The sequence below is a fragment of the Mirounga angustirostris genome, unplaced genomic scaffold, assembly GCF_029215605.1.
Source record: "Mirounga angustirostris isolate CCGP_5_RB_7025 unplaced genomic scaffold, mMirAng1.0.hap1 SCAF_8, whole genome shotgun sequence".
Taxonomy (NCBI): domain Eukaryota; kingdom Metazoa; phylum Chordata; class Mammalia; order Carnivora; family Phocidae; genus Mirounga; species Mirounga angustirostris.
Genome location: NW_026991716.1, coordinates 14050320 through 14075587, shown reverse-complemented (window position 1 = coordinate 14075587; position 25268 = coordinate 14050320). Strand labels below are relative to the sequence as shown.

At 44.6% G+C, this 25268-nt stretch overlaps 1 protein-coding gene across 1 annotated transcript in view; it reads right to left on the bottom strand.

Annotated features, from left to right (window-relative positions):
• The window catches only part of RANBP9 (RAN binding protein 9), a 91891-nt gene extending 78956 nt beyond the window's left edge, over nt 1-12935 (bottom strand). The window contains exon 1 of the mRNA XM_045866351.3: nt 12245-12935. Within this exon, the coding sequence (XP_045722307.1) occupies nt 12245-12803 (559 nt within the window). The 5' untranslated portion in view covers nt 12804-12935. The remainder of the gene's footprint in view (nt 1-12244) is intronic.
• Nucleotides 12936-25268: the final 12333 nt, after the last annotated feature.

Below are 25268 nucleotides of genomic sequence, written 5' to 3'. Positions count from 1 at the left end.
CACAGAAGAAGAAAAACAGAAGTTGAAGTAGCATGTCAGAAAGTACTCAGAGTAAGACAAGTCTCCACAATCCCCAAAAGGACTGCATGAGAAGAAATACTCTAAATTATTATTCCGTGTTCTAGTTAAATACGCTTCACCCAATACAAACTTAGGTCACTAATCCTTTAGTCATACTATAACACTACCTTCATGGGTAGAAAAATTCTCCTTCTCAAATTTTAAACTATTTTTTTTTTAAAGATTTTATTTATTTATTTGAGAGAGAATGAGAGAGAGAGAGAGCATGAGAGGGGGGAGGGTCAGAGGGAGAAGCAGACTCCCTGCTGAGCAGGGAGCCCAATGCGGGACTCGATCCCAGGACCCTGGGATCATGACCTGAGCCAAAGGCAGTCGCTTAACCAACTGAGCCACCCAGGCGCCCCTCTCCTTCTCAAATTTGCCACGACTGTTTTAAAACTAAATACCTTCTTTTAAATCAAAAACTGTATCTTAGCTATACAACAACCATCACACACTGAGACGATCCTTTCCCCTCCCATACACTTCATCAAATTACATCATTAAACAGTTTACATTTGCAATGCAAATTAGCACACGTTCACATGGCCCAAAAGAAACTGAATGAACTCAGCCACTCCCTTCTATTACCATGAAAACCTGTCCACAGATGTCTTAAGTATGTAGGTTATGGGCAAAAGTTCTCAGCCTGGTGACCACTGGGAGGTGACAAAATTGGTTAGGAAAACAAAAGCAGCAATATACAGATGCCCCCCCCCCCAACTGCTTTAACATATGTAGGTAACAGATTTACACTAAGCTAAGCAGAAGAAAAAAAAAAACAGCATAAATCTGCAGATTGACATAGGTCACTTCTTTAAAAACAGACATTTAAAATGTAAATAGGTGTTCAAATAACTGAGTTGCCTGGGAATTAATTAGGTAAACTAAATGCATTTTAAAAATTTAGACAGCCTGGGTGGCTCAATTGGTTAAGCGTCTGCCTTTGGCTCAGGTCATGGTCCCAGGGTCCTGGGATCGAGCCCCGCATCGGGCTCCCTGCTCCGCGGGAAGCCTGCTTCTCCCTCTCCCACTCCCCCTGCTTGTGTTCCCTCTCTCGCTGTGTCTCTCTGTCAAATAAATAAATAAAAATCTTCAAAAAAAAAAATTTAGACAGTTAAAAAAATCTAAAGAAAACCCTGATTAACCCTGGAGTCCTAAATCAACTAGCTTTTATTTTTGGTTTTGGTTTTTCTAGAAGGGAAGTGACCAAAACTTTCAGGGATGAGGTAGTCTCAAGGTATTCTTAATAATAACAATAATGATGATGATGATGATAAATGACAATAGTTACCATACATTTAATGCTATGTGAAAGGCACTGCTCAAAGAGTACTGTATTTGTTCACTTGTTTAGCACTCAAAAGAAAAAAAAAGTAGGTACTATTTATTATCATTTCACAGTTGAGGAAATTAAGGGAAGATGAAGAAACTCGCCCAAGGTCGTACTGCTGTGTGAGAATTCCAAACCAGGATTTGGGCTGGGATTTAAATTCAAGAAAAATCCAGTGCAAGCTCTGAACCCACAGGAAGGATCCAGTTACAATGAGCATTCTGGGATCACTTCACTTGTATTCCTGTCTCCTATTCTTGCTACTTCTATGGGAAAAGAGAAAGAAAAGTAATATTTGAGGGGAAACACTCAAAGAATCAAGTGCTTCTGTATAGATTTTTCTCATTCAACATCTGTGAAATGGGTTTAACCTCATTTTAAAGAGAGAAAACTCTTACAGATGTTATATAACTTACCCCTAATTAGTAGAATCATGCGTTAAATCCATATATGAATCAAAGTGCCTTGCATTTTCCCCTTATGCAAAAATAAGTATCAACAACTACATAATCATTAATCTTTAAGGTTCTATTATATTCACTATGCTCTACCTAGAAACTGTAGAAAAATTCCATAAAGGTTAAAAGGATTTGTTTCATTTTTAAGTAAAACTTAAATGTAAAGACCTAGAAAAAAGCTGAGATGTCAGATTAAAAGCATTCATACTCCTAGGTAACACTAGTAATGTCAGAGTGAAGGGCCTATTTCTAATAATGCTCATCAGCAGGAAGCTTATCAACCTGAATTCTGTGACATCCAGAAAACAACCTCACACTACCAAAGTATAAACTGTTAAAACCACAAAGTCTTCAATGTTAAGTGTTTTCTATACGGTTCAAAAAGAAAATACATTTATTGCTTCAAAACTCTAAGGCTAGCAAGACCTTGGCTCTTTCATTTCACAATCTGTTGATTCCTTTTAAATGAAAGGAAAGGGCTTTGAATGAAGCTCACCTCCAAACCCCTTCCACTCTCCAACATGCAGTCACAGTTGCCTTTCTGGAAATATAACTTAGTCTTCCTTGTACCACTATTCCTCCATACAACTAAAATTCCTTAACAGTCTCCCATTCAGCCAAGGAAAAAGATAAAGTTCCTGAAAACCCTGTTGAACTGGCCATCCCCCAGCACTTTCCACCACCTTCCTGAACTGGCCACACTAGCCTGACCATGGTCTTTGCCAAACTCTTCCCCACCCCAAACTGGAAAGCGCTACCCTTCCTCCTTACCGGGTTACGTCCTGCTCATCCCTTAGCTCTTAGCTCAAGTTTTCCTTCCTCAATGACTCTCTCTAACCTCTCTGACTTGGTCTAACCTTTTTATATGCCCTCACAGCAACACATATCTGTCCCATATGACATTAAGACACTTCCCAATTATTTGTGATTATCTTATTGTTCTCACATTTTAATTACTCCCACTGACCTCCTACCCTAACTTTAATCATTTCTTCCTGGAGCTGCACTCTGGATTCTGACATCACCTGAAACTATTCCACCTTGGAAATAGTAAAATCTAATGAAATCTGTTCTGCTACAAAACATATTTCTTGAATACAAATTAGTTCACATCTACTTGATAAATACAGGAACGATGTCAGCATAATAAAGAAGTCATTTAGTTCCTAACACAGCTTTTCCCGGTACATTAACGAAGTAAAGAGAAAAATCTAGCCATATACAAAAACCCTAAGTCAAAAACCTGGGGCACCTCCACAAGTACTTTCCTAGTGTCCCGTGTTTAGTGGCTTCAGGATCTGCTACGCCTGCCACTGTACTGAGCCATCTGGGGAAAATTCAAAACCAGTACCGATCAAAAAGTATTAAGATACTTCCTCTTTGTCTTTATCAGTATGGACCCCATGCGTCGCTTGCATATTTACCTTATACTTTGTGTTATAACTCAATACTACTTTATTTTGCTGTTCAAACCGCCCCCTCCCCCATTAGCCTCTGGGTACCTTTTCGTTTGGCTCCTCTGACATACCTGTGTTATGTGTTTTCTTTCTGTTTGCTATTTTCCGGCCCCAGAAGACGCTGGAGGCTCATCTTGCATGTTTCCTGCCCTAGTCCTAGAATCAGCCATTTCTCCAAGGAGCCCTGAGGTTCCTTTTACTGGCAAATGGTATTAGAACCCAGCATCTAGCTACGAGGTATGCTCCTTGTTACTGGGCTGTCACTGCTTTCAGGCTTTCTCATTGGTAAGAGCCAGGAAATGCATGTATGTTTACTAAACCCCGTGTGTGTGTGTCTACGTTTCTATATGTAACCACCCGTGTTTGTATTAAATCAAACATGAGTTAATCCTGAGGTCTCCAACTTTATTACCACACCGATCATTCGAACCTTCTCTCTCTGCTTACCTGGAAAATTCCACGCCAATGATAAGAAACTTAGCTCCCACCATCCGCCATCCATTTAGCTGTGCAATTCCAGTATACATGTATAACAGCATCCGAATTGTTAACTCATATCCCCATGGGATACAACTTTATCAGTAAGCTTTCGGTTTCTCTTTAGACTACTGCTTTCCAAAGTTACCTGCGTCAGCACCCTTCCCCCCTCTTCTCTGAGGCTGTTTCATATATTTGTAATACAGCTAGATAGTTTTGTCACGTTCTGCATTTTATCCTGGGATTTGCCCCTCCCTCCTAAATAATTTTTTTAAATTTGCATACATTAAAGCTTACTCTAAATGGCTGTAAAGTTCTGTGGTTTCGATAAATACATGGTGTGATGTATCCACTAGTATAGTATCATACAGAATACTTTCGCTGCCCTAAAAATCCCCTGTGCTTTGCCTATCCGTCCCCTCAAGCCCCTGACGACCACTCATCTTTTTTACCATCTCTATTGTTTTGCCTTTTCCAGAATGCCAGGTAATTGAAATCATACAGTACGTAATCTTTTCAGACCGCTTCTTTCACTTAGCAATACATACACTGAAGATCCACATGCGTCTTCGCATGGATGCACAGCTCCTTTCTTTTTATCGCTGAATAATATTCTATTGTATGGATATACCACCGTGTGTCCATTCACCTACTGAAGGACATCGCGGCTGCTGCTTGTTTGGGGCAATGATGAGAGAAGTCGCTATGAACATTCACATGCAGGTTTTCGTGTGGGCCTAAGTTTTCAAATCAGCCGGGTAGGAGCTCAACTGCTGGTAAAACTATGTTTAGCTCTGTCAGAAACTGCCAAACCATTTTCCAAAGCAGCTGCATCATCCTGCATTCCCACCAGCAGTACGTGAGTTCCTGTCGCTCTGCATCCTCACCAGCAATTGACATTGTCAGGTTTCCTTTGGACTTTAGCCATTCTAATAGCTGAAGTTTGTACACTTTTCCTCTTTGTTTGGAAAAGGGGGTGGGGAGTTGAAAAGGGCTAAACCCTGAATCAGATACTGATTTTGATTAAACAGCTGTCAAGCATTTACATCTCTAAGAAGGAAGCCCAAACCCCAGGGCTCAGGGCTATGAAGGATCAGCAGCCTGTGATGCTGGGCACAAAGGCCAGTGGAAATTGAACTGGGCCTGTATTTTACCAGGACTGTTATTTTTGTGGTGCTCTGGTCACAAAGTTCCACAGGTTTCATGTGGTTGGCTCCAGCCTGATTTTTCCCATAAGCCCTGTTACTTGTAGTGCCCAATTTTGTGGAAAACACAAGGTTTTCCCAGGAACACATTTTTGGTATTGGAGCAGAAATGCCTGTATCTTCCTCTAGGCCACAACTCCCTATCCTCTCCCCTTTCTAAACATTTCGCTTCCACACTTCCTCTTCAACAACATTCCCTGAACCCCTTTTCGCCCTCCTTCCCCATTTTTCCTCTTCCAGGACAGGTTACATTGGTACTCACTTAAGAGCTCTAAAAATATCCTTGATATTTCTCTCACATGCCTATCCTTCCACCACAGGCAACCAGCAAAACCACAGCCTTAGATCAATAGTATGTCTCTACCAAATAAAATCCAACAGTCTTGCAATAGGCACGAGTATGAACGAATGTTGTTAGCGGGGCTCTCCCACTACTTTCAACACACTGAGAAACCTTTCATTAGCTGGTTCCTCCTTCTCCCCGATGGCTGGCCCACGTTTTCATCACTCACTCGAAGCTTTCGGTCCTGTCCCCGAATAAGTGAGCACACTACCTCACCGACTGTATCATATAATGGGACTCCGCTACTGTCCACTCTGCACTCTATTACAAAGCGGTCAGTATGCACACCCATCTTCACCTCTTCCCCCTATTACCAGAGAAGTCACATGTCCTCCTCTCTTCCTCAGGGCTGCCCTGTTCTCCTGAACGGCTCTCCTCCCTCCAAGCCAGCACTGTCAGCCTCCCAAGCTTTTCTTCACCCTTCAGCCCTCTTTACTTTCCTTCCCCTCAGTCTCTCAATCTGTAAGGGCAGTGTCCCCAAAATGGCCACTTTCCACAAAATCCTCCAGGCCTCGGTGCTATAAATCACGGTCGATAATGCACTGGGGTTGCTAGTGAACATAATGAACTTTTTTTTTTTTTTTTAACGTTAAGGTAATAAAAGCAAGTATGGTTACTATTAATTTTATTTGTCAAAAGCTATGTTACATTTTGTACACATTTACTGGGACTCCGTACATCAGACTAACATTACACTCTCATCTAACATAATGTCACTTCAGTTTTACCCACACCGCTGAGCGAAAACGAGACTTACTTAGAAACGATACAACAGTCTCTAACACAGTACTTTCCAAAGGGGTTTTTATGGATAATTTTTTTTTTTAAAGATTTTATTTATTTATTTATTTATTTGAGACAGAGAGAATGAGAGAGAGAGAGAGAGAGCACATGAGAGGGGCGAGGGTCAGAGGCAGAAGCAGGCTCCCTGCCGAGCAGGGAGCCCGATGCGGGACTCGATCCAGGGACTCCAGGATCATGACCTGAGCCGAAGGCAGTCGCTTAACCAACTGAGCCACCCAGGCGCCCCTGGATAATTTTGATTGTGTGGATTTTCGTCCTTGCCGACACTAGAAACTAATCACCAGGCGCAACGTAACTCCACTATCAACCATTTAAAAAAAACCAATCCTGCCTTAACTTCCATCCTCCTCCAGGTACCGCTTAATCTCTTTCTTCGCCTTTATGTCTCAAGAGTAATCTATATTCGCTACGCGCTCTGCTCGGTCCCTACTATTGACTCTGATCTTTGCCCCCATCACTAAATTCAAACTGCTCTCCTAAGGTCACAATGATCTAATTTCCAAATCCAGTGGAAAACTTTCTCTGCCCGGCTCACTAAACCGATCTGTTGCATTTGACACTAAAGGTCACTTCCTCATTTCTGATACTCCTCTGCTCAGCTTCTGTGACACCACACTCTTCCCCTGTCCAGGTACCTCTTAATTAGTCCTTCTTGGGACTCCACCCAGTCTTTTAACGTTGGCCCTGCTCAGGGTTCCATCTTTGGCCCATGGCTCTTCTCACTTTACCCACTCTCTCTCTCCTACCCTCTCCTTGAGTTTCAGCCACCACCTAGAGGTGACTCCCAAATCAGTCATGACCTAGACCCCTCTCCCACGGTCAGGTCAATTATGGTATGCGCCCACCCCTCCCATGAGAAACGGCCTCACACACTATCCCTACTGAAAGAACCAGGGCCCAGACTCTCCTTGCGCCAGGAGGGTACTTCCTATTTCATAAGTACCCTTAACCCGCCTACGGCTGATTCAACACAGGTTAACACCTGACACGAAGGCCACCAATTCAACACCACAGCATATAATGAAAAGCTCTGCCCAACTAAGAATGATGGCAATTAGTTTATCCAGTCTGCTAAGTCCCTCAGGAATCTGGAATAGGAAGGAAAGGGTAAACCAGTCAGGAGGGAAAAGAGATGAAAACAACCAGAAACTACAGCTGAGTCACTTCAGCACTAGGAAAAGTGAAAAGTCATGAACTCCAGCTGCTGCAATCCCTGGAGCCACCTTAACTCCAGAAGATCTGTTCCTGCTCTTTCTGGAAGGCTTCTCTGGGTTCTTCTGGTTTCTGTGAAGTCAGATCATATGGCTGAGATTCCCATTCCTACACATCTCCAAAAACACTGCAATACTTCCTTGCAATTATTATTTGATTCATGGTTCACTGCAAGAACCTCACAGAGCTAGAAACCCAACTGTCATCCTTGATTTCTCTCTCCATCATTCCATCAATTCCTATCAGTGTCGCTTTAAAACGTATCACAAATATGGGTGCTCTGCTCCACCCACCACTGACCGAGTTCAGGTCCTTATTTCTTACACAGACTTCTAAATGAGTTTGCTATTTTCAGTCTTGTACTCCCTTAAATCCATCTTCCAGTTAGTTGTATAATATGACAGAAATAAAATATGAGCCAGTCACTTCCTATGTAAAAGCCTTCGATGATTCCTCATGTCCTACAGAATAAGATCTAAGTTCAGTAAAATATTCTGAAGGCCTCTCACAATCTTTTCCCAGCTACTACTTGTCACACACTCCTAAATTCCAACACACCACAACTTCTGGTAGATCCAAACATATACAATAATTCTCACCTCTGAGCTTTTAGTTATGCATTTTCACTTGTAATGCCTAGCGCCCCACCTCCTCCCCTACATCCTCATCTTTCAAGCCTGAGCACGAGCCTCATCTCTCCCAAGAGCTGTCCCTGACTCACCAACTTCATCACTTCCAGCATCTGCCGGGGGTAGAGATGCTCCTCCCGTCTTCCACATGGCTCTTTATAACACTTCCCTTACTACACTTGTGTATTTTACCTGCTTTGAGCTCTCTGAATTCAAAGACAGTATCTTACCACCTTTGAGTGCCCAGAACCTGGCACAAAGTAAACATTCACTAAAAGCTTGTCGAATAAACGCATGGAGAGCAAGGCATGTACACAAACTGTAGAGCAGAATACCCGCCCTACAGTAACAGCTCCATGAATTATCATTACTACTACTTTTAAACAAGTGTGGTTATTAGATTTACTTAATTCTTGCAGCTATCAACTACCATTTTTGAAGCTAAATTTCCCATTATACTGGCAAAGAGGTCCTGGGGAAAAGCTCGGTTTGGTTTTTAAATTCCTTGATTTTATTTTATTTATTTATTTATTTTTTAAAGATTTTATTTATTTATTTGAGAGAGAGAGAATGAGAGAGAGCACATGAGAGGGGGGAGGGTCAGAGGGAGAAGAAGACTCCCCGCCGAGCAGGGAGCCCGATGCGGGACTCGATCCAGGGACTCCAGGATCTTGACCTGAGCCGAAGGCAGCCGCTCAACCAACTGAGCCACCCAGGCGCCCTAAATTCCTTGATTTTAAGGAACATTTTTATATCCTCCCCATAATTCCTAGAAGACATTTGCATTGGTAAGCAAGCAAATATTGTTAAGATATTTGTTTAACCTCAAGAAGTGCAAAAAATTCAGTAAGTAATTTAAGAAGTGTCAAAGGCCTAATGACTGGTGATACTGAGAGGGATGGGAGTGCGGCACACGAGAAAGTCAGCTATCCCGTTAGATGCCGTTAATAACACTTCAATTAAAAGAGCAATTCACTAGTTCATAGCTACCTATCATTTCTAACTTTCACTTCTCTTGTGTTTCCTGTGAGCTGCCCTAAATCAGTAGAATCAAGGTGCCTGAACTTCTCCATGGCATTCGTGTGTTCCAGGCAACATTTTTCCCCCATAGGAAGTACTTTTAACGTCAACTATTCTTCAAAAAGTTCTAAATGTCATCACTGGATTTTATCTATTAGAGAGAATTAAAACTCATATAAATTGAAATAGGCAATACTATATGGTTGGCAAGAGCACTAAATTTAGAGTTGGTGAAAATTAGTTTCCAACCCTGGCTTACTTGTGCCTGGGAAAATCTAGCCGCCAGGTGCTCCTACTTTCTCACAACTGAAATAAGAATTCCACCAACCTGTCCAAATCCACTAACACGCTTTTGTGCGTGTATTAAAAAGCTTTGTAATGTATCCAAATGTGGTAAGTTCACAAATAGAAAAATGCAATCTGTAACTGAAACATTTAGGACTAATTGAATCCATGCATTAAAATGCTTTAAGGTGGAATAAAGTCCTCATTATAACTAAGTCTAAACTTGTCACATTTGTATTTATTCAAAGCTGACAATTTTAAAAAATAAAAGGGGCTATGCCTGAGTGTTTCAACAGTTGGTGTGTGACTGCTAAGCAAAAGGTCTTTTTAAAATTTTAGCATATAGTATACACACCCTGCTCTTCCTCTGCAATCCAATCAACTTTGTCTGCATGTCTGGCATTGTTTAACATTAATCCCTTCGAATCATTTAAGGAACCATATGGCTTCCAAAAACAGTAATTCCAACTTAGAAGAATAACATCTTTAAAAACCGAGCATGTTCAGAGCAATTAAGAAACCAAGATATTTCTATTTCAAAGGTAAGAAAAATCCTTACCATTCTGGAAAATAATTATCAGTCTTTTCAAACTCTGTAACATGCAAAAACATTCTTTGAACAGCAGTTTTAATGTTAAAAGTGTCTGAAAATGCTTAGGTAAAAATCAAAGTGGCACAATGAAATGTTAAATAAAATTCACTCTTATTTTGTGACTTCAAAGTTTTATTCTCCACTACCTATAACACTTCCCCTTTGCTCCCTTCCCCTATTACTGGGACAGAGTTGCCCAGTACTTTGGTGTGGTCCACTCAGAAGGCACACAGAACAACAACAGGAAAAAAAAAAAAAAACCCCACACACACATTAAAATAACAAGACAAGAGGAAGAGGCAGTAGAAGGGGGGGGAAAGAACTGTGTCTGTGACAAGGGGAAGGGAGAGACAAAGGGGCAATAGGACAGAGGGAGAAAAAAGAAAAAAAGATAATAAAATCTGTTCTTCCAGAAGTGATGCTTTATGTTTATAAAGGAGTGAAGTTTCCAGAAAGTGAATCTAGTATTATACAACAAAAAGTAATAAAGAGGCCAACAGGAAAAATAATGGAAACAGCAGTGTCATAAACATTCCAAACTCCAACCAATTTTTCATACACATGCACTTTTCTCTGACCCAAATCATAATTTTATGCAAAACGAATTACTATAACTAATCAAGGCATGTTACAGTACTAAAGAAGCTCTCATCACAAATCGTAGATCTCACGGAAATTCAGAGCTAGAAATTTCCTTACCATCCAGCTCAACTCTCTCATCTCTCAGAGGAAGAAACTGAGAGCCTGTCCTGTAACATGCCTAAAATCACAAATGATTGCAGGACTCAGCAAAGCTAGGATTCTTTGTTCAATAATTTTCCATATCTTTTGCCTCTGATTTTATAAGCTAATTATTAACCATCGACCATAAATTTAAGATAAAGTTTCGTCAAGTCTAACAAAAAGCTTTCCGGTAGCCAGATGAGAAGTAAACACTTCATAACACAGCACTGTTCACACAAATTAGAACACAAAATTAAATAATAGCCTCCACAGAGTATTAACAAAATGTCCTAACTTAAGAGAAAACAAAGGTCATTTTCGACCATTTAGATTAAGAAACATAATATTTAAAACTGAAAGTACTTCTCAGGATCTGTGGATAAAAAAAAGGAATATTCAACAAGGCTTTTTTTGTGCGTGATTCCTTCCAGCCAAATCATTTGGTAGATTTCTGTCGCCATTCTCCTTTCTGATTAAACAGTAACTTATTTATCAAGGTTCTTCTCACATTTTAGTCCTGCATGCTTTTAAGAATTTAACCACGGAGAACTGTTTATACCTTCTATATCCCTGTCACTGGGATCTGATTAAGACCCTTCCTTTGTAGCCAATCAAAAGGAGGCTGCTTTGAATGTAAAAGCTCCTGCTTCAGGTTTGGGGCCTAAAAACTGATTTGTTTCCACACAGACTGATACATTAGACTGATGTTGTTTTCTCCCAGACCAGTAAACTTGATGCACGCCATTAATTTGGGCTACATTTCAAAAATTCTCAGCAACTTATAATTTTATATAAAACTGATCTGCTTAAAGCTTTAACAGAGAAGAGGTAGGTGAGGGAGGTGGGGGACAAGCACAAGCCTAAGGCTGTTTCTGTTTTTAACGGCAGGTGTAAAACAGAAGCGAATTTTCTTTAAAATGCTATATAACATTTTAGGATATCCGTTTTCAATTAGGCTTCATATAATACCAGCACGTAAATACAGGGCATTTCCAATCAGTAGTGGTAGGTTTCTGCTCCCCTAGAAAAACACCTACTTCTGAGGTTCACCTCTTACCCTCCCAGTTGCGCCGAGTAAGAAACATTGATGCCAAACTTGGGGCCCTTGTCCTTTTGTCCCCCTAGGCAATCTCTGGCCTAATTTTAGACAAAATCCTCCACTGATTACCCCTCCCCCTATATATCCCTGCTCTCCCTTAATGAGAAATCATACCTCAGAATCGTGCCTCTCTTCGCCCTACGTAAGAAGAGAACGCCTGACCCACCGCCACCTGGAGAACAATGTAACCCAACTCCGGGTCCATAGATTCCTCTATCCGAGCCCTAAGATTTATCTTAAAGGGAAATCAGAAAGCGAGTTATGTCCTGTCATCCTGGATTCCCTCAAGGTGTCCTCCCCCTGGCCTAGGATTACCAGCTCCATTACACCCAGGGGCATTCTACTCACCGGCCTTCCCCAAGTCTGACCCCTGTCCCCGCCACCCCGGTCCCACCCTCGCAGCAGCGGAACGGAACGGGCGGCGAGCCCCCTCGGAGGGTACCGGGCCCTGGCGGGAGGGGGGCGGGGGCGGGTCGAGAGTCGGCTGCGGCGGCAGGACACGTCGGGTCAGTGGCCCCACTCCCACCGCACGACACACGCCCAGTACCTTTGTAGTGCACCCGCAGGTTGTTCTGCGAGAGGCCGATGTAGCTGAACTTGTCCTTCGGGCTCCAGGATCGCGGCAGCGGCGTCTCCTGCTCGTCCACGGCCGGGTAGAGGCGCTTCAGCCGCCGCTGCAGCTCCTTCTCCTGCTCGTTCAGGGCCGAGTCCCCGTGCGGGAAGGGGGCCGCGGCGCTGCTGCCCGCCGCCAGGGCTGCGGCCGGGCCGGGGCCCGCGGCGAGGCCCGGGGGCGCCGGGGGCGCGCTGGCGGGGGCGGCCGCCGAGGTGGGCGGCGGGGGCGGCGGCGGCGGCGGCGGGGCCGCGGTGGCGGGGGGCGGCGGCGGCGGCGGCGGGTGGAGGAGCAGGGCGGCCGCCGCGGCCCCCAAGCCGCCGCCGCCGCCCGCGCCGCCGCCGGGCGAGCCGGCCGGAGAGGAGCCGGCGCTGACGGCCGGGGGCGCCGGCAGGACGACTCCGGAGACGGGGGCCACAGCCGCCGGCGGTGGCGGCGGCAGCTGCTGCTGCTGCTGTTGTGGCGGCGGCGGCGGCGGCGGCGGCTGCCCGGACATCCCGGCCGCGACTCAGCCTGCGGCCACCTCCACCTCTTCTCTCCTTCCTCCTCTGCTTCCCGGGGGCGCTGTCGCTGCGACCGCCGGCACCAGGCGCCCAGTCCGCCCGCCCCGGAAGCAGGCGGCGGGCCGCGCGCCGAGGGAGAGCGCGACGGTTGGGGGGCTCGGAGACGCGGCAGCGGGCGGTGGGCCGGGGGAGGCCCCGAGAGAACGTTGGCCGGGGTGCGGGCGCGGGCCCGGGACGAGGCGCGAGGGCGGGGGCGAGGCGGGAGCGCGGGCGCAGAAGGCGCGGTGGCGGCCGCGGCGGCCGCTGCTCTCGCGGCTGTTTCCCGGCGGGCGGGCCGGGCCGGCGCGAGACGCTGCGCGCGGGCGGCGCTGGGCGAGGGGGCGGGGACGGAGGCGCGAGGGGCGGGGGGGAGCGCGGGCGGCGGGCGGCGGGGGGGCGGGCCCGCGGGGGTCCCGGCGCGCGGGCCGCGGGGGCGGGGAGGGGTGCGAGGCGCGCGGCCGGAGCGGCGGAGCGCTCCTGCGGGGCGGGGCGTGAGGCTCCCGGCGCGGGGTCCCTCCGCCTGTCCCCGCCTCCTCCCACGAGCCCGCCGCTTCCCCCCTCCGCCCTCCCGCCTCCGGCCCCCCGCCCGCCGGGGCCCTCCCGGGAGAATCTCCTCCTACTTTACTTCTTTTTGTTGTCGTCGCCCCACCTCCCCCCCCCGCCACCGCCGTAGGGTTCCCGCTGAAGCGGCGGTGCTGCTTCTCGCGCAGGCGAAAGTAATCGAGCCCGGCTGGGGCCGCCGCGAGCCCGGCCCGCGGGTGCCCGGGACGAACGGAGCGGCTCGGGCTCCGGGGGCCCAACTCAGACCCGGAGGTGAGCAGTCCCGAGAGTGCTCACGGGCTGCTCGGGCGCTGCTTAGCCGCACTTGCCCCGGAGTGCGTTCCCGTCCGCCGCCTCCCCATCTGTGAACCTACTGCCCTTTATTCCGCACGGAACTTAATACCCTAACATTTATCACATGGGGACTGGAAACCATTTCTGAAGGCCAAGTCTCCCACTTAAAATAGTGGTCATTTTATTAATTAATTTTACGAGGACTTAAAGTGAACTTGGAGTGGTAGAAGGTGCCACAGGAATACTAATAAAGACTGGCATGTCTTCAAAGAGCAGGACCATGAACTATATGAATACAGGATTATAGTGTGCATTTGGAAAGGGCTTCTAGAGACGTCAAAACAGTTTATAGACTCATTAATTTTCATCAGTCCTCTTTGTCAGGTAGCAAAGAATTATGCACATTTTTAAAACAAGGAAATATTCACCGAGGTCAGCAGAGTCAAAAATAGGACTTCCTACTTTGCAATTCCCAATAGAGTGCTTTGCTTGGTCGACTAATTTGGCACAACTTGCCAAGTGTTGCTCTCTGACCCATCCTAGCATTACTAGTTTGTTTTCAACACTTCCCTTTGTTTGGGCCATCCTTTCCTTAGCTGGCAAAATCGATCTTAACGCGTGTAAACCACATGCTATAAATTCTGCTATTTTGTTTGCTTCCAGAGATACCGTGATGGTAATTGTTTGGCCGAATAAGCAAGGAATGAATGGTTTGCTGAATAGAGAATTATTTATTTTGTCTTGAAGAGGGTAGGTAAATGATGATTTAATTGACGGCCCCTAATGTCTGGCCAGAACTAATAAAGTCATTCAGTCTAATTTCTCCCTCAATTACCCAGACAACTTGATACCCTGTTGTTGTTTAATAAAAATACCCGATAATTCTAACCTATTGTTTGATGACTTTTTCCAAGCCACTGCTCTTTAATTACATGTCATTGTATTTAAATTGTTCTAAAACTTTCATTTATATTACAGTAACAATGAGTTAAGTGTAAGCCAAACTCCTTTTAAATGTTGGCTAATCAAGGTTGAATAAAAGGGCTCCAAGCCTCATCAAACTTTCTTGAAATAGTCATCAAGTTTTTATTTATGAAGATGTTCTTTTCTCTGTCAGCATACTTAGAAACCGTTTAAAACCTTACATATTCTAGGAGCAGTTGAAAGAATAAAAGTATCTGACATTTTGTTAGAAGCTTTTTAAAGGAGTAACTGGTTGCTCTCCAAACAAGCGACCTCAGAAAATTAATGACTTCACTTTTGGGGGAGGATGCTGTGAAATGGCCACTTTTTCATACTAAAGGTGGCAGGAAACAAAGATAATGTCATTTTAGAAAGCCACATATCTGGTGGCATTTATAAAGACATAAAGGTATTCGTACCTTTTGACTTACTCCCCAAAAAGTCAAGGCCACGTAACAAATCTAAAATGTGGAAGAATCTTAGGCCTAAACATGCTGGACAAGAATTAGATGAAATATGCAAGTGAGGAAAATGTCCAACATGGAGGATCTCGTTGAAGAAATTGTCATATGTCCCACTTAAAAGAATTAGGAATACAGGAGCACATTTAGCACATTCGTTTGAAAATTTTTTTAAATGCATTCCTCTGGGTAGTGGAATTGCCAAAAGGAGGCCGACCAATTAGAAAAAGGTACTCCAGGGGCGCCTGGGTGGCTCAGTCGTTAAGGTCCTGGGATCGAGCCCCGCATCGGGCTCCCTGCTCCGCAGGAAGCCTGCTTCTCCCTCTCCCACTCCCTCTGCTTGTGTTCCCTCTCTTGCTGTCTCTCTCTCTGTCAAATAAATAAATAAAATCTTAAAAAAAAAAGAAAAAGGTACTCCTTCCTCTTGATTTAGTCATTGGATATTGGGCCCACTTTCATACCTCCTCCCTCTGGGCCTCTTACACAGACCCAGTCTGAAATAAATATTATATGGCTCCTTAAAAATATGGTTTTGAAGACAGGGAAGAGAGATTATGATGCGCTACATGGGAAGTGCCTATACAATAATTATATACTGCCAAAATTGTTACCAAAAAGATGTGAAGGAAAAAAAATCACAAAATGTTTCTATAATGGGCAATTACAATACATCATAAAAAGTAAGTTTTTTTGAAATATTATGAAAATAATATACTTTTTTAAATTTTATGAAAATATTAGACATGTACATGGAGACATGTGGTAAAAATCCATTAGCCTTGGACTTGTACACAATCTTTTTGTACCTGTTTCCAGTCTTTCCCATATATCACTATAATATTGATATATATCTTCACTATTATATTGATATCTACCTATCTGCTGAGGTTCTTGGTAAGAACCAATAGGATTCAAATCTGGCTCTCTTAAGCAGAAGGAACTTATTGGAAAGATATTGGATGGTTCTCAGAAATGACAACCAGGCCTAAAAACAAAGGCCAAAGGGGGTCAGGCAGCATAAATACACTGGCCAGGGCCCCACCACTCGTCCCAGCAGCCACCATCTGATGCCCCCTCCACCACGTAGCCTCTTGTCTCTGTGACCCCCAATCTTTTCATCGCTCGCTCCATTTTCAAAGTTGGCGAAGCCTCAGTTGCATGACCACGCCAGGAGCTACTGTGAGCAGAGATTCCCAGCTTCTCCTCTGGGTAGATTATAGAGGCGCTGAGATTGATGCCTTCAGCTCAGGGTAGGCCTCGAGTGCCTAGAGCCTGCAGAGCTGGTCTTTTCGGGCAGTGAGCAGCCTCATGCATTCATAGAGTACTTTACACCATTGTATCCATTTTCTATGCATGGCATGACCTGAAAAAGTTTAGAACACACTGCCCTAGTGGAAAAAGGGCCACCGATGCCCATCGTTGAGGATTTCCCAGTACTAGGAAAGAGGGTCGGACGCTGACCAGCCAGTTTCAGTAAATATCCATGACAGTATCCTTTCTGGGTACTGGAAAATGTGATGGCCAAGTAGCCAAGATCCAGAGTATGGCTTTAGGGTCGGTATTAGTTATCTATTGCTGCTCAGCGAACTACCCCCAAACTTAGTGGCTTAAAATGACAACATATCACACAGTTTCTATGGGGCAGGCATCTGGCCCAGATTAACAGGGTCCCTTGCATTAGATATCTCTCCAAGGTGTCCACTGCGCTGCCCTCATCCCAAGACTTGTGGGGAAAGGATCTACTTGTAAGCTCACTCCCCTGGTTACTGGCAGGCTTGAGTTCCCTGAGGCCATTGGACTCAGGGCCTCAGTTCCTTGCTGGCTATTGGCCAGAAGTGGCCCTCAGTCCCTTGGCACATGGGTGTCTGCAACAAAAACAGCTTGTGTCATCAAAATGTGCCAGCCAAGACAGCAGCACCAGCAGGACAGAAGTCAGTCTTTTGTAACCTAATCACAGAAGTGCCATCCCATCATTTTTAGCCTTCATCTATTTGTTCAAAGTAAGTCACTCTAGGTCACTAGGTCCAGCCCACATTCAAGGGGAGGGGATGATATTAGGGGATGAACAGAGACTTCAAAGGCCAAGACTAGGTTGACAAATCTAATGAGGAGATTTTGCATCCTGTCTTGGCCAAGCCAGGGAGGTGGTGCTGGCTATGACCACAAACCCAGAGATAGGATTCCTGGGGCTTCGGGTTCAGGGTGAAAAGGATCTGCAGAACCCAGTGGAGTAACACAAATGCATTATTTCATACTCATGTGTGAATAAAACAGTTACAATTCAGTGTTCATTAATAAAATAAATGTGAACCCAGAAGTTATTAAATTTAGAGGAAACTCCATGTTTTATTAATCAGTTCTAGGAGAATTTGAACAAAAACTGCAATTCTGGCTTAAAGAACCCGAGCTAACAAGTTAATCTACCATCAATCTGATTTTTCTCTTACTTTTTCCTTCTGCTTTTTCTAGTCTACTGTAACTCCTCTTTCATCTGTCAAAAGTCCTATTTTTTCTTCCATATGGATCTCTACGTTTCCTCTTAGTTTCCTCAGTGCCATGAAAAGTACATGCAAAATGGAGTAACAGCAGGGAGCAGAACTTCCTCTGCACTGTCTCCCTTAGAGCTATTAGGTGGGTGTGATCAGGTTCTTGATGGATTCATAAAATGCGAGGGCTGCCCCAGAATTTCCCCGAGTTCCAGGCAACGCCTCCTATCAGCCTAGGAAACACCTATTAGTTAAGTGGATTCTAAACCATGCCAGTGGCCAAAGGCATGCTGTTTTAGTCCATTTGGGCTGCTATAGTAAAATACCATAGACTGGGTAGCCTATAAACAACCAATATCTATTTATCATAGTACTGGAGACTAGGAAGTCCAAGATCAAAGCACCCGCAGATTCAGTGTCCAGTGATGGCCCTCTTCCTGGTCATAGATGGTCATGTTCTCCCTGTGTCCTCATATGGCAGGAGGGGCGAGGGAATGCTCTGGGATCTTTTATAAGGGCACTCATCCCATTCACGTGGGCTCCACCCTCATACCCTAATTATCACCCAAATGCCCCACCTCCAAATACCATCACATTGGGGGCTAGATTTCAACATATGGATTTGGAGGGGAAGGGGATACAAACATTCAGTCAATAGTTAGGAGGGAAGAGATAGGTAAAACAAAATAAAAGACAAAAGTAGAAAAAATAGAAGAGAAAAAAATAGACGGGTCCTTAACGGATAATGATGAATAGTTCCCGAAAGTGCTAGACATCACTGAGGGCTATTACTTGCCTCCTGTTTCCCTAAGATGTGGGCTGCATGTCAAGCATCATTATTGGGTATCTATTATATGCAATACACAGTGCTAGGCGGCATGTGGACATTTCTAGAAAAGGGGTGGGGGGAGGCTTAAGGGCCTTGCCTTAAAGGAGTTTATAGTGTTGTGGGAAAGAATACTGCCTTTACACAACCAATTTCTCAGATTGAGGATGAAAAAGTGCTATAATAGAGACAAAAAGCAACCTGGCTATTTTTCTAATATCCCGAGAAACATAATTCTCCAGTCCAACCCATTATTGTTGTTTTTTTAAATTTTTTTTAAAGATTTATTTATTTATTTGAGAGAGCGAGAATGAGAGAGAGAGTACATGAGAGGGGGAAGGGTTAGAGGGAGAAGCAGGCTCCTTGCCGAGCAGGGAGCCCAATGCGGGACTCGATCCAGGGACTCCAGGATCATTACCTGAGCCGAAGGCAGTCGCTTAACCAACTGAGCCACCCAGCGCCCCGATTTTATTTATTTATTTGACAGAGAGAGACACAGCGAGAGAGGGAACATAAGCAGGGGGAGTGGGAGAGGGAGAAGCGGGCCTCTTGCGGATCAGGGATCCCAATGCGGGGCTCGATCCCAGGACCCTGATTTCATGACCTGAGCCGAAGGCAGACGCTTAATGACTGAGCCACCCAGGCGCCCTGATCCAACCCATTGTTATAAGTAAAACGAATTAATTCTTCAATCTGAGTTTCTTTGTACCTAGGTTACCTCATGGACATAATTACATGTATTTTTTTTTTATCATGATGGTCTTCAAAGAAGGTGAAAAGTGTAATTTGCAACCTAAGTAAATATAAGAAGAAAGTAATTTAGTGAAGCAATTTATTTTACAATTCACTATTTCCTTCATCATGGCTATATATCATTTTATGCTCAGTAATTAATTTTTTAAACTTTTTTTTTGTTTTCCTTAAGAGCCTTTAATGATATGCAAGGAAAAATATGCCAAGCACTATGTGAAGCTTTTTAAAATCATAATGTTTCAAAGATGTCAGAACATCTGTATTTTAGGGGCACCTGGGTGGCTCAGTAGGTTAAGCATCTGCCTTCGGCTCAGGTCATGATCCCGGGATCTGCTCAGCAGGGAGCCTGCCCCTTCCTCTCCCTCTACCCCTCCCCCTGCTTATGCTTTCTTGCTCTCTCTCTCTCAAATAAATAAAATCTTAAAAAAAAAAAAAGAACATCTGTATTTTAAAAAGCAACATACACTATTTCAAAGACATCTTTAGTAGTTTTCTGCTTCAGCTGCAGTCTGTCTATCTTACACGTATTTAACTTATAAATGGATATCAATTATTTAAAGGAGTGGCATTTGCTGGCAATTACTGGCCTGTCCCCTTTACCCACAACTGCCTCAGTCCCTCATATGTGTTTTGTGCCACTATCCATCCGAAAACTTCCCCTAGATAATTGATCGTCAGCATTCTTCAGAGACCAAAGACCTTTCTAAGTCCTTAAACTCCAAACCCCACCATCGCGTAGCATGCCGCCCTATAAAATTCAGTAAGTACAATGAGAACAACCTACATGGTTAGAGAACAACAAAGGTACACTAAACACGAGGATGCTGGGTGGCTACTCAATGCTCAAGTGCATATTTCCGTGTAGCGCACTAACCTCATCACAGACGTGATGCAATTTGTGCTTGGCGAAATTACAAACCTGAATTATGTCAAGAATCTTCTGGGCTGCTTCTAAAGAGCCAAGACCGTGGGCGTTCACTGTCGAGTATAGTGGGTCAGATTCTTCAGTGGTGCACCTCCTTCTTTATCTTGGTGTGGTTGTATACACACACATGCACACTGCAGCTGACCCAAAAATACACCCCAAAAGATAGCCACCTGTGAGCCTGAATGTGACCTTACTTGGAAAGAGGGTCTTTGCAGATATGATTAAGGATCTTGTAATGAGATGATCCTGGATTGTCATGGTGGGCCCTAAATCCCATGGCAAATGTCCTCCTAAGAGAGGCAGAGGGAGATTTTGGACAGACAGATGAGGAGACGCACACCTAGAAGGTCATGGGAAGACGGAGCAGGGGGGAGATGCAGACGTAAGTCAAGGGATGCCAACATCCACTGGAAGCCGGAAGAGGCAAATGGGTGGATCGTCCCTTCCAGAAATGGAAGGAGTGCAGCCCTGCCAACACCTTGATCTCTGACTTCTGGCCTCCAGAGCTGTGAGAGAATAAAGTCCTGTTGTTTTAAGCCACCAGATTTGTGGTCCTTTGTCATGCAGCCTAGGAAATGAATGCACACATATACTTCAAACGTATTAGGTTCTGGGGACAAAAAGTTGTACAAAGTTATTAAGAAGATTAAGTGTACTGTGTGTTGTGGGAGCCACAGTGATCCATTCACACATTTCCCTCATCAAAATTGCGGTGCTTTTTTATTTGAATGTACTTTGCTGTAAGATTCGGAGCTCCTGCATCATGTTAATTGTACACCTCAGTAAGGCAAACCTAGGCTCACGACTTTTCATACTTTTGTAGCTTAGCCTCATCTCTCTCTCTCTCTCTGAGTTCTGATTGCATTTCAGTAAAGGAAGGGGTTATAAGCACTCTGGTTTGATGGAAAAGTAATTTTATGATTAGGGTACGAATTGAAATGGCTTCCACTGGGCAGAAGTACAAATGGAATAAAACGGCCCTAAGGACACTATCAGAGGGTCACCTTGCTGTCACAGGTCAGAGCTGTTACTTTTTAGCTGTTACATGCCTAATGTCATGTGTATCATGTTTTAACGACTGTATAAGAATCTGACCCCATAAGGATAACTTTGTAGGATAGGTCAGTTGTCTTCTATCAGGTTTTCTAAAAGCAGAGCCTGAGATGGGGTTTCTTTTTTTTTTTAAAAAAGATTTTATTTATTTATTTGAGAGAGAGAGAGAGAGCATGAGAGGGAGAGGGTCAAAGGGAGAAGCAGACTCCCCGCTGAGCAGGGAGCCCGATGAGGGACTCGATCCGGGGACTCCAGGATCATGACCTGAGCCGAAGGCAGTCACCCAACCAACTGAGTCACCCAGGCGCCTGGAATTTCTTTTTTTTTTATTATTTATGTATCATTTTTAAAAATGTTTAATCCCAATATAATTAATGGACAGTGTGATATCAGTTCAGGTGTACCATATAGTGATTCAACACTTCTATACATTACTCAGTGCTCATGGCGATAAGTGTGCTCTTCGTCCCCTTTATTTCACCCATCCCCCCACCCACCTTCCCTCTGGCAACCACCAGTTGGTTCTTTATAGATATAAAGTCTGTTTTTATGTTCGTCTCCTTTTTCTTTGCTCGTGGAGATGGGGTTTTTGATGCAAGTGATTTTTTTGAGACCGTGTTCTCAAGCGCCATGTGTAAGGGAATAAGGGAAGCAGGTTAGTGCAGGGGAAGAAGCCAGGCAAGGGCAAGTGTCCAGGGATGCCTGGGTGGCTCAGTCAGTTCAGCATCTGCCTTCAGCTCAGGTCATGATCCCAGGGTCCTGGGATCGAGTCCCGTATCGGGCTCCTTGCTCAGCGGGGAGACTGCTTCTCCCTCTGCCCTATGCCCCTCCTCCTGCTTCTGTTCTCTGTCAGATAAATAAATAAAATCTAAAAGAAAAAAGAAAAGAAAGACGAGTGTCCAGTGAAGTTTGGCTTCTGCCTGACCCCATGGGGAGCCCTGAAGTGTGTATAACATTGCAGCATTGCCCCTCCCTTGGGCAAAAGTCCAGGACTTTTATAACTGTTTGAATCACTCATTAGGGGCAGACCACCTCCCTCCCGGGGGGAGCATGACATCCCAGCATCTCTGGGCCAGGAGACTCTCTTCAGGCGAGGGCAATCCTCTGGAAAAGGGCGCCGTGGGAACCGCTGACAACTAACACTCCCATCAGCCTGAGATGGGTGAACCAGCAGGTAATGGAAACTGGTCAAGGTACTAATAGCTGTTTAGGGATGTGTGGGCTCTGCTTCAGATTGCATTTCTAATCACACAGCCGATCACTTCCATGAATACCGATGCCATAAGAGAACTCTCTGGAAGGAAAAAAAAACAACCATGTTTGCATTACTGGAGAGTTGGAAATTCACAAGTCTTGCAAATCATATTAGGGAGATATCATCAACAAATACTTTCAAGTTCTAATAGGAATAATCTGGGAAGAGTGCCTTTCATAAAGAAATCTGGTTTTAGGGGCACCTGGGTGGCTCAGTAGGTTGGGCGTCCACCTTTGGCTCAGGTCGTGATCCTGGAGTCCTGGGATCGAGTCCTGCATCGGGCTCCCTGCTCAGCAGGGAGTCTGCTTCTCCCTCTGCCCCTCACCCTGCTCGTGCTCTCTCTCTCTCTCAAATAGCAAATGAACAAATCTTTAAAAAAATTAAAAAAAAAAAAAGAAATCTGTTTTTAGGCTGCATGTGGGAGCCCGGCCCAGTTGTGAGTTTGTGCTGGTGTGCTCAGTCCTGACCTCACATCATGCTTATTTTCATGGTTTGTGTGTCTTTTTCCACTCTCTGATGGCCACATGAATGTTGTCTGTGTCGTGTGGTTTCTTTTAGTCTGTAAGGTCCTAGGAGGCACAGGCCACATCTATTTATTCTCCATGTGGCATGTTGCACAATTATCTGCCTAATAACTGCTTCTTGTTGATGATGCAGTGTCGATATGAGACTATTTGCCTTTTGATGATGGCAATGATATTTTACTCAATGACCGCCTGGGCTTTAACCATATGACAAAGGCGTCATCCTAAGCAGAATGTGCACATTCAGATCCCTCCAGGAGCCAGATAGATCCTGTAAAAGAGTGACCCCGGTTGGGTATAAAACAATAGAGAGCAGTGGGAACTGTAAGAGGTAGAGAGTGTAAGGGGATTAAAGTCATCATGTTTGAAACCCTACACAGGTGAACCAAAACACTTCTGTGGGTCAGACCTGGTTAATGGGTCACCAGTGAGTGGCTGAACTGCAGCTCCAAGCTCAGAGCTGGAAATTCAAGCCAATTACAGATGTCTTGGATGTGCTCTGCTGCCTTCCATCCGCCTGGGTCACCAAGGAGCCAAAAACTGTTAGAATTTGCCTCTGCCCACCATTGACAATCGGAAGCACCCGATATTTCGGTCACACTGCCCTGCTTGTAGAACCAGATTGAGAGATCTTGATAGACTTCCCGGCTTGCCAGGGAAGTCTGAGTCATGGGTGCCCCGTATATGTAACACAACCAGGAGAAACACCTTAAGAGAGCCTACTTCCTTTAGAGGGTCCCACCTCTAGTAGGCTGTCCTTAAATACTTCCCGATGTCGCACACAAGCTAGTTTGATAATCTTTGATTCCGGGTCTTTAGAAGCACCTCATGGGTTTGATTCTCAGAATAAACTTCCTCACCATTTGATTATGCTGCAAAGATTACACGTACTCATCGCAAGTGTTGGCAGGAATGTGGCGAAGTCAGAACCCTCATACACTGCTAGTGGGAATGTAAACCGGGGCAGCCACTGTGAAAATCAGTGGGGTGGTTCCTCAAAAGGTGACACACACAGGTACCCTGTGACCTGGCAATTCTACTCCTACGTACACACCCAAGAGGAAAGAAAACATACATCCACATAAAAGCTTGTGCATAGATATTCATAGCAGCATCATTCATAATAGCCCAAAGGTAGAAACCATCCAACCGTCCATCAGTGGATGAACAGATAGATAAAACGTGGTACATCCATACCATGGAACATTGCTCAGCAATAAAATGGAGTGATATATGGGCAGAGGCTACAACAGGGATGGACCTTGGAAATGTTATGCTAAATGAAGGAAGCCAGTCACAAAAGACCACATATTTTATGATTCCATTTATATCTTTTTTTCAAACAGTTTTAAAATCGATTCTTCTACTTTCTTTTTCTAGTATCCACTTTGTCAGCTTTATAATGGATCACCAATGGAAATTGGGGTTGGCATTCAAAAAGCCCAATCATTCTGTGTTCCAGAGTCGGAATTCCACTCAAGACTCCACTGTCTGGAATCAATAGACTAGTACAGTGGTTCTCAAACTTTAGAGTGCAGGAGTGACCCAAGGCATAGATCCAGGGCATAGAGTGCAGGAATGACCCAAGACATAGATCTATGGATCTATGAAGCCCAACAAAGCACCCCTGATTTGGCTAGTGGGCATTTGTTGCTGCTGGTCTGGGGATCACACTTGAGAATTACTAGACCAGACTTTCTTGGTTTTTTATTTTATTTTTTCATTTTGAAAAGTGACAGAGTGGGGCACCTGGGTGGCTCGGTCGGTTAAGCTTCTACCTTTGGCTCAGGTCATGATGTCAGGGTCCTGGGATCGAGCTCTGCATTGGGCTCCCTGCTCAGTGGAGAGTCTGCTTCTCCCTCTGCCTGCCTATCCTCCTGGCTTGTGCTCTCTCTCTCTCTCAAATAAATAAATAAAACATTAAAAAAAAAGAAAAGTTACAGAGTTATAGGAAAGTTGGAAATACAGCACAAAGAACTTTTTTTTTTTTTTACTGAACCATTTGATAATAAGCTGCCAACATAATGCCCTATTACATCCTAATACTTTAGTATAAAATTCCCACAAAGATATTCTTCTACACAACCGAAGTAGGACCATCATGATCAGGAAAGAAACATGAATGCATTACTACCACCTAATCTTCACACCCTATTCAAGTTTGGACAGTTGTCCCAATAACGTTGTTTACAGCCCAAGGATCCAGATCAGAACCACACGTCGCAGTTAATTGTCATGTTTCCACAGCCATGGGCCAGTTCCTCAGTCTCCTCAACGTTCTTGACCCTGACACCTTTTTATTTATTCCCAGTTATTTTTTACAGTATCCCCCAATT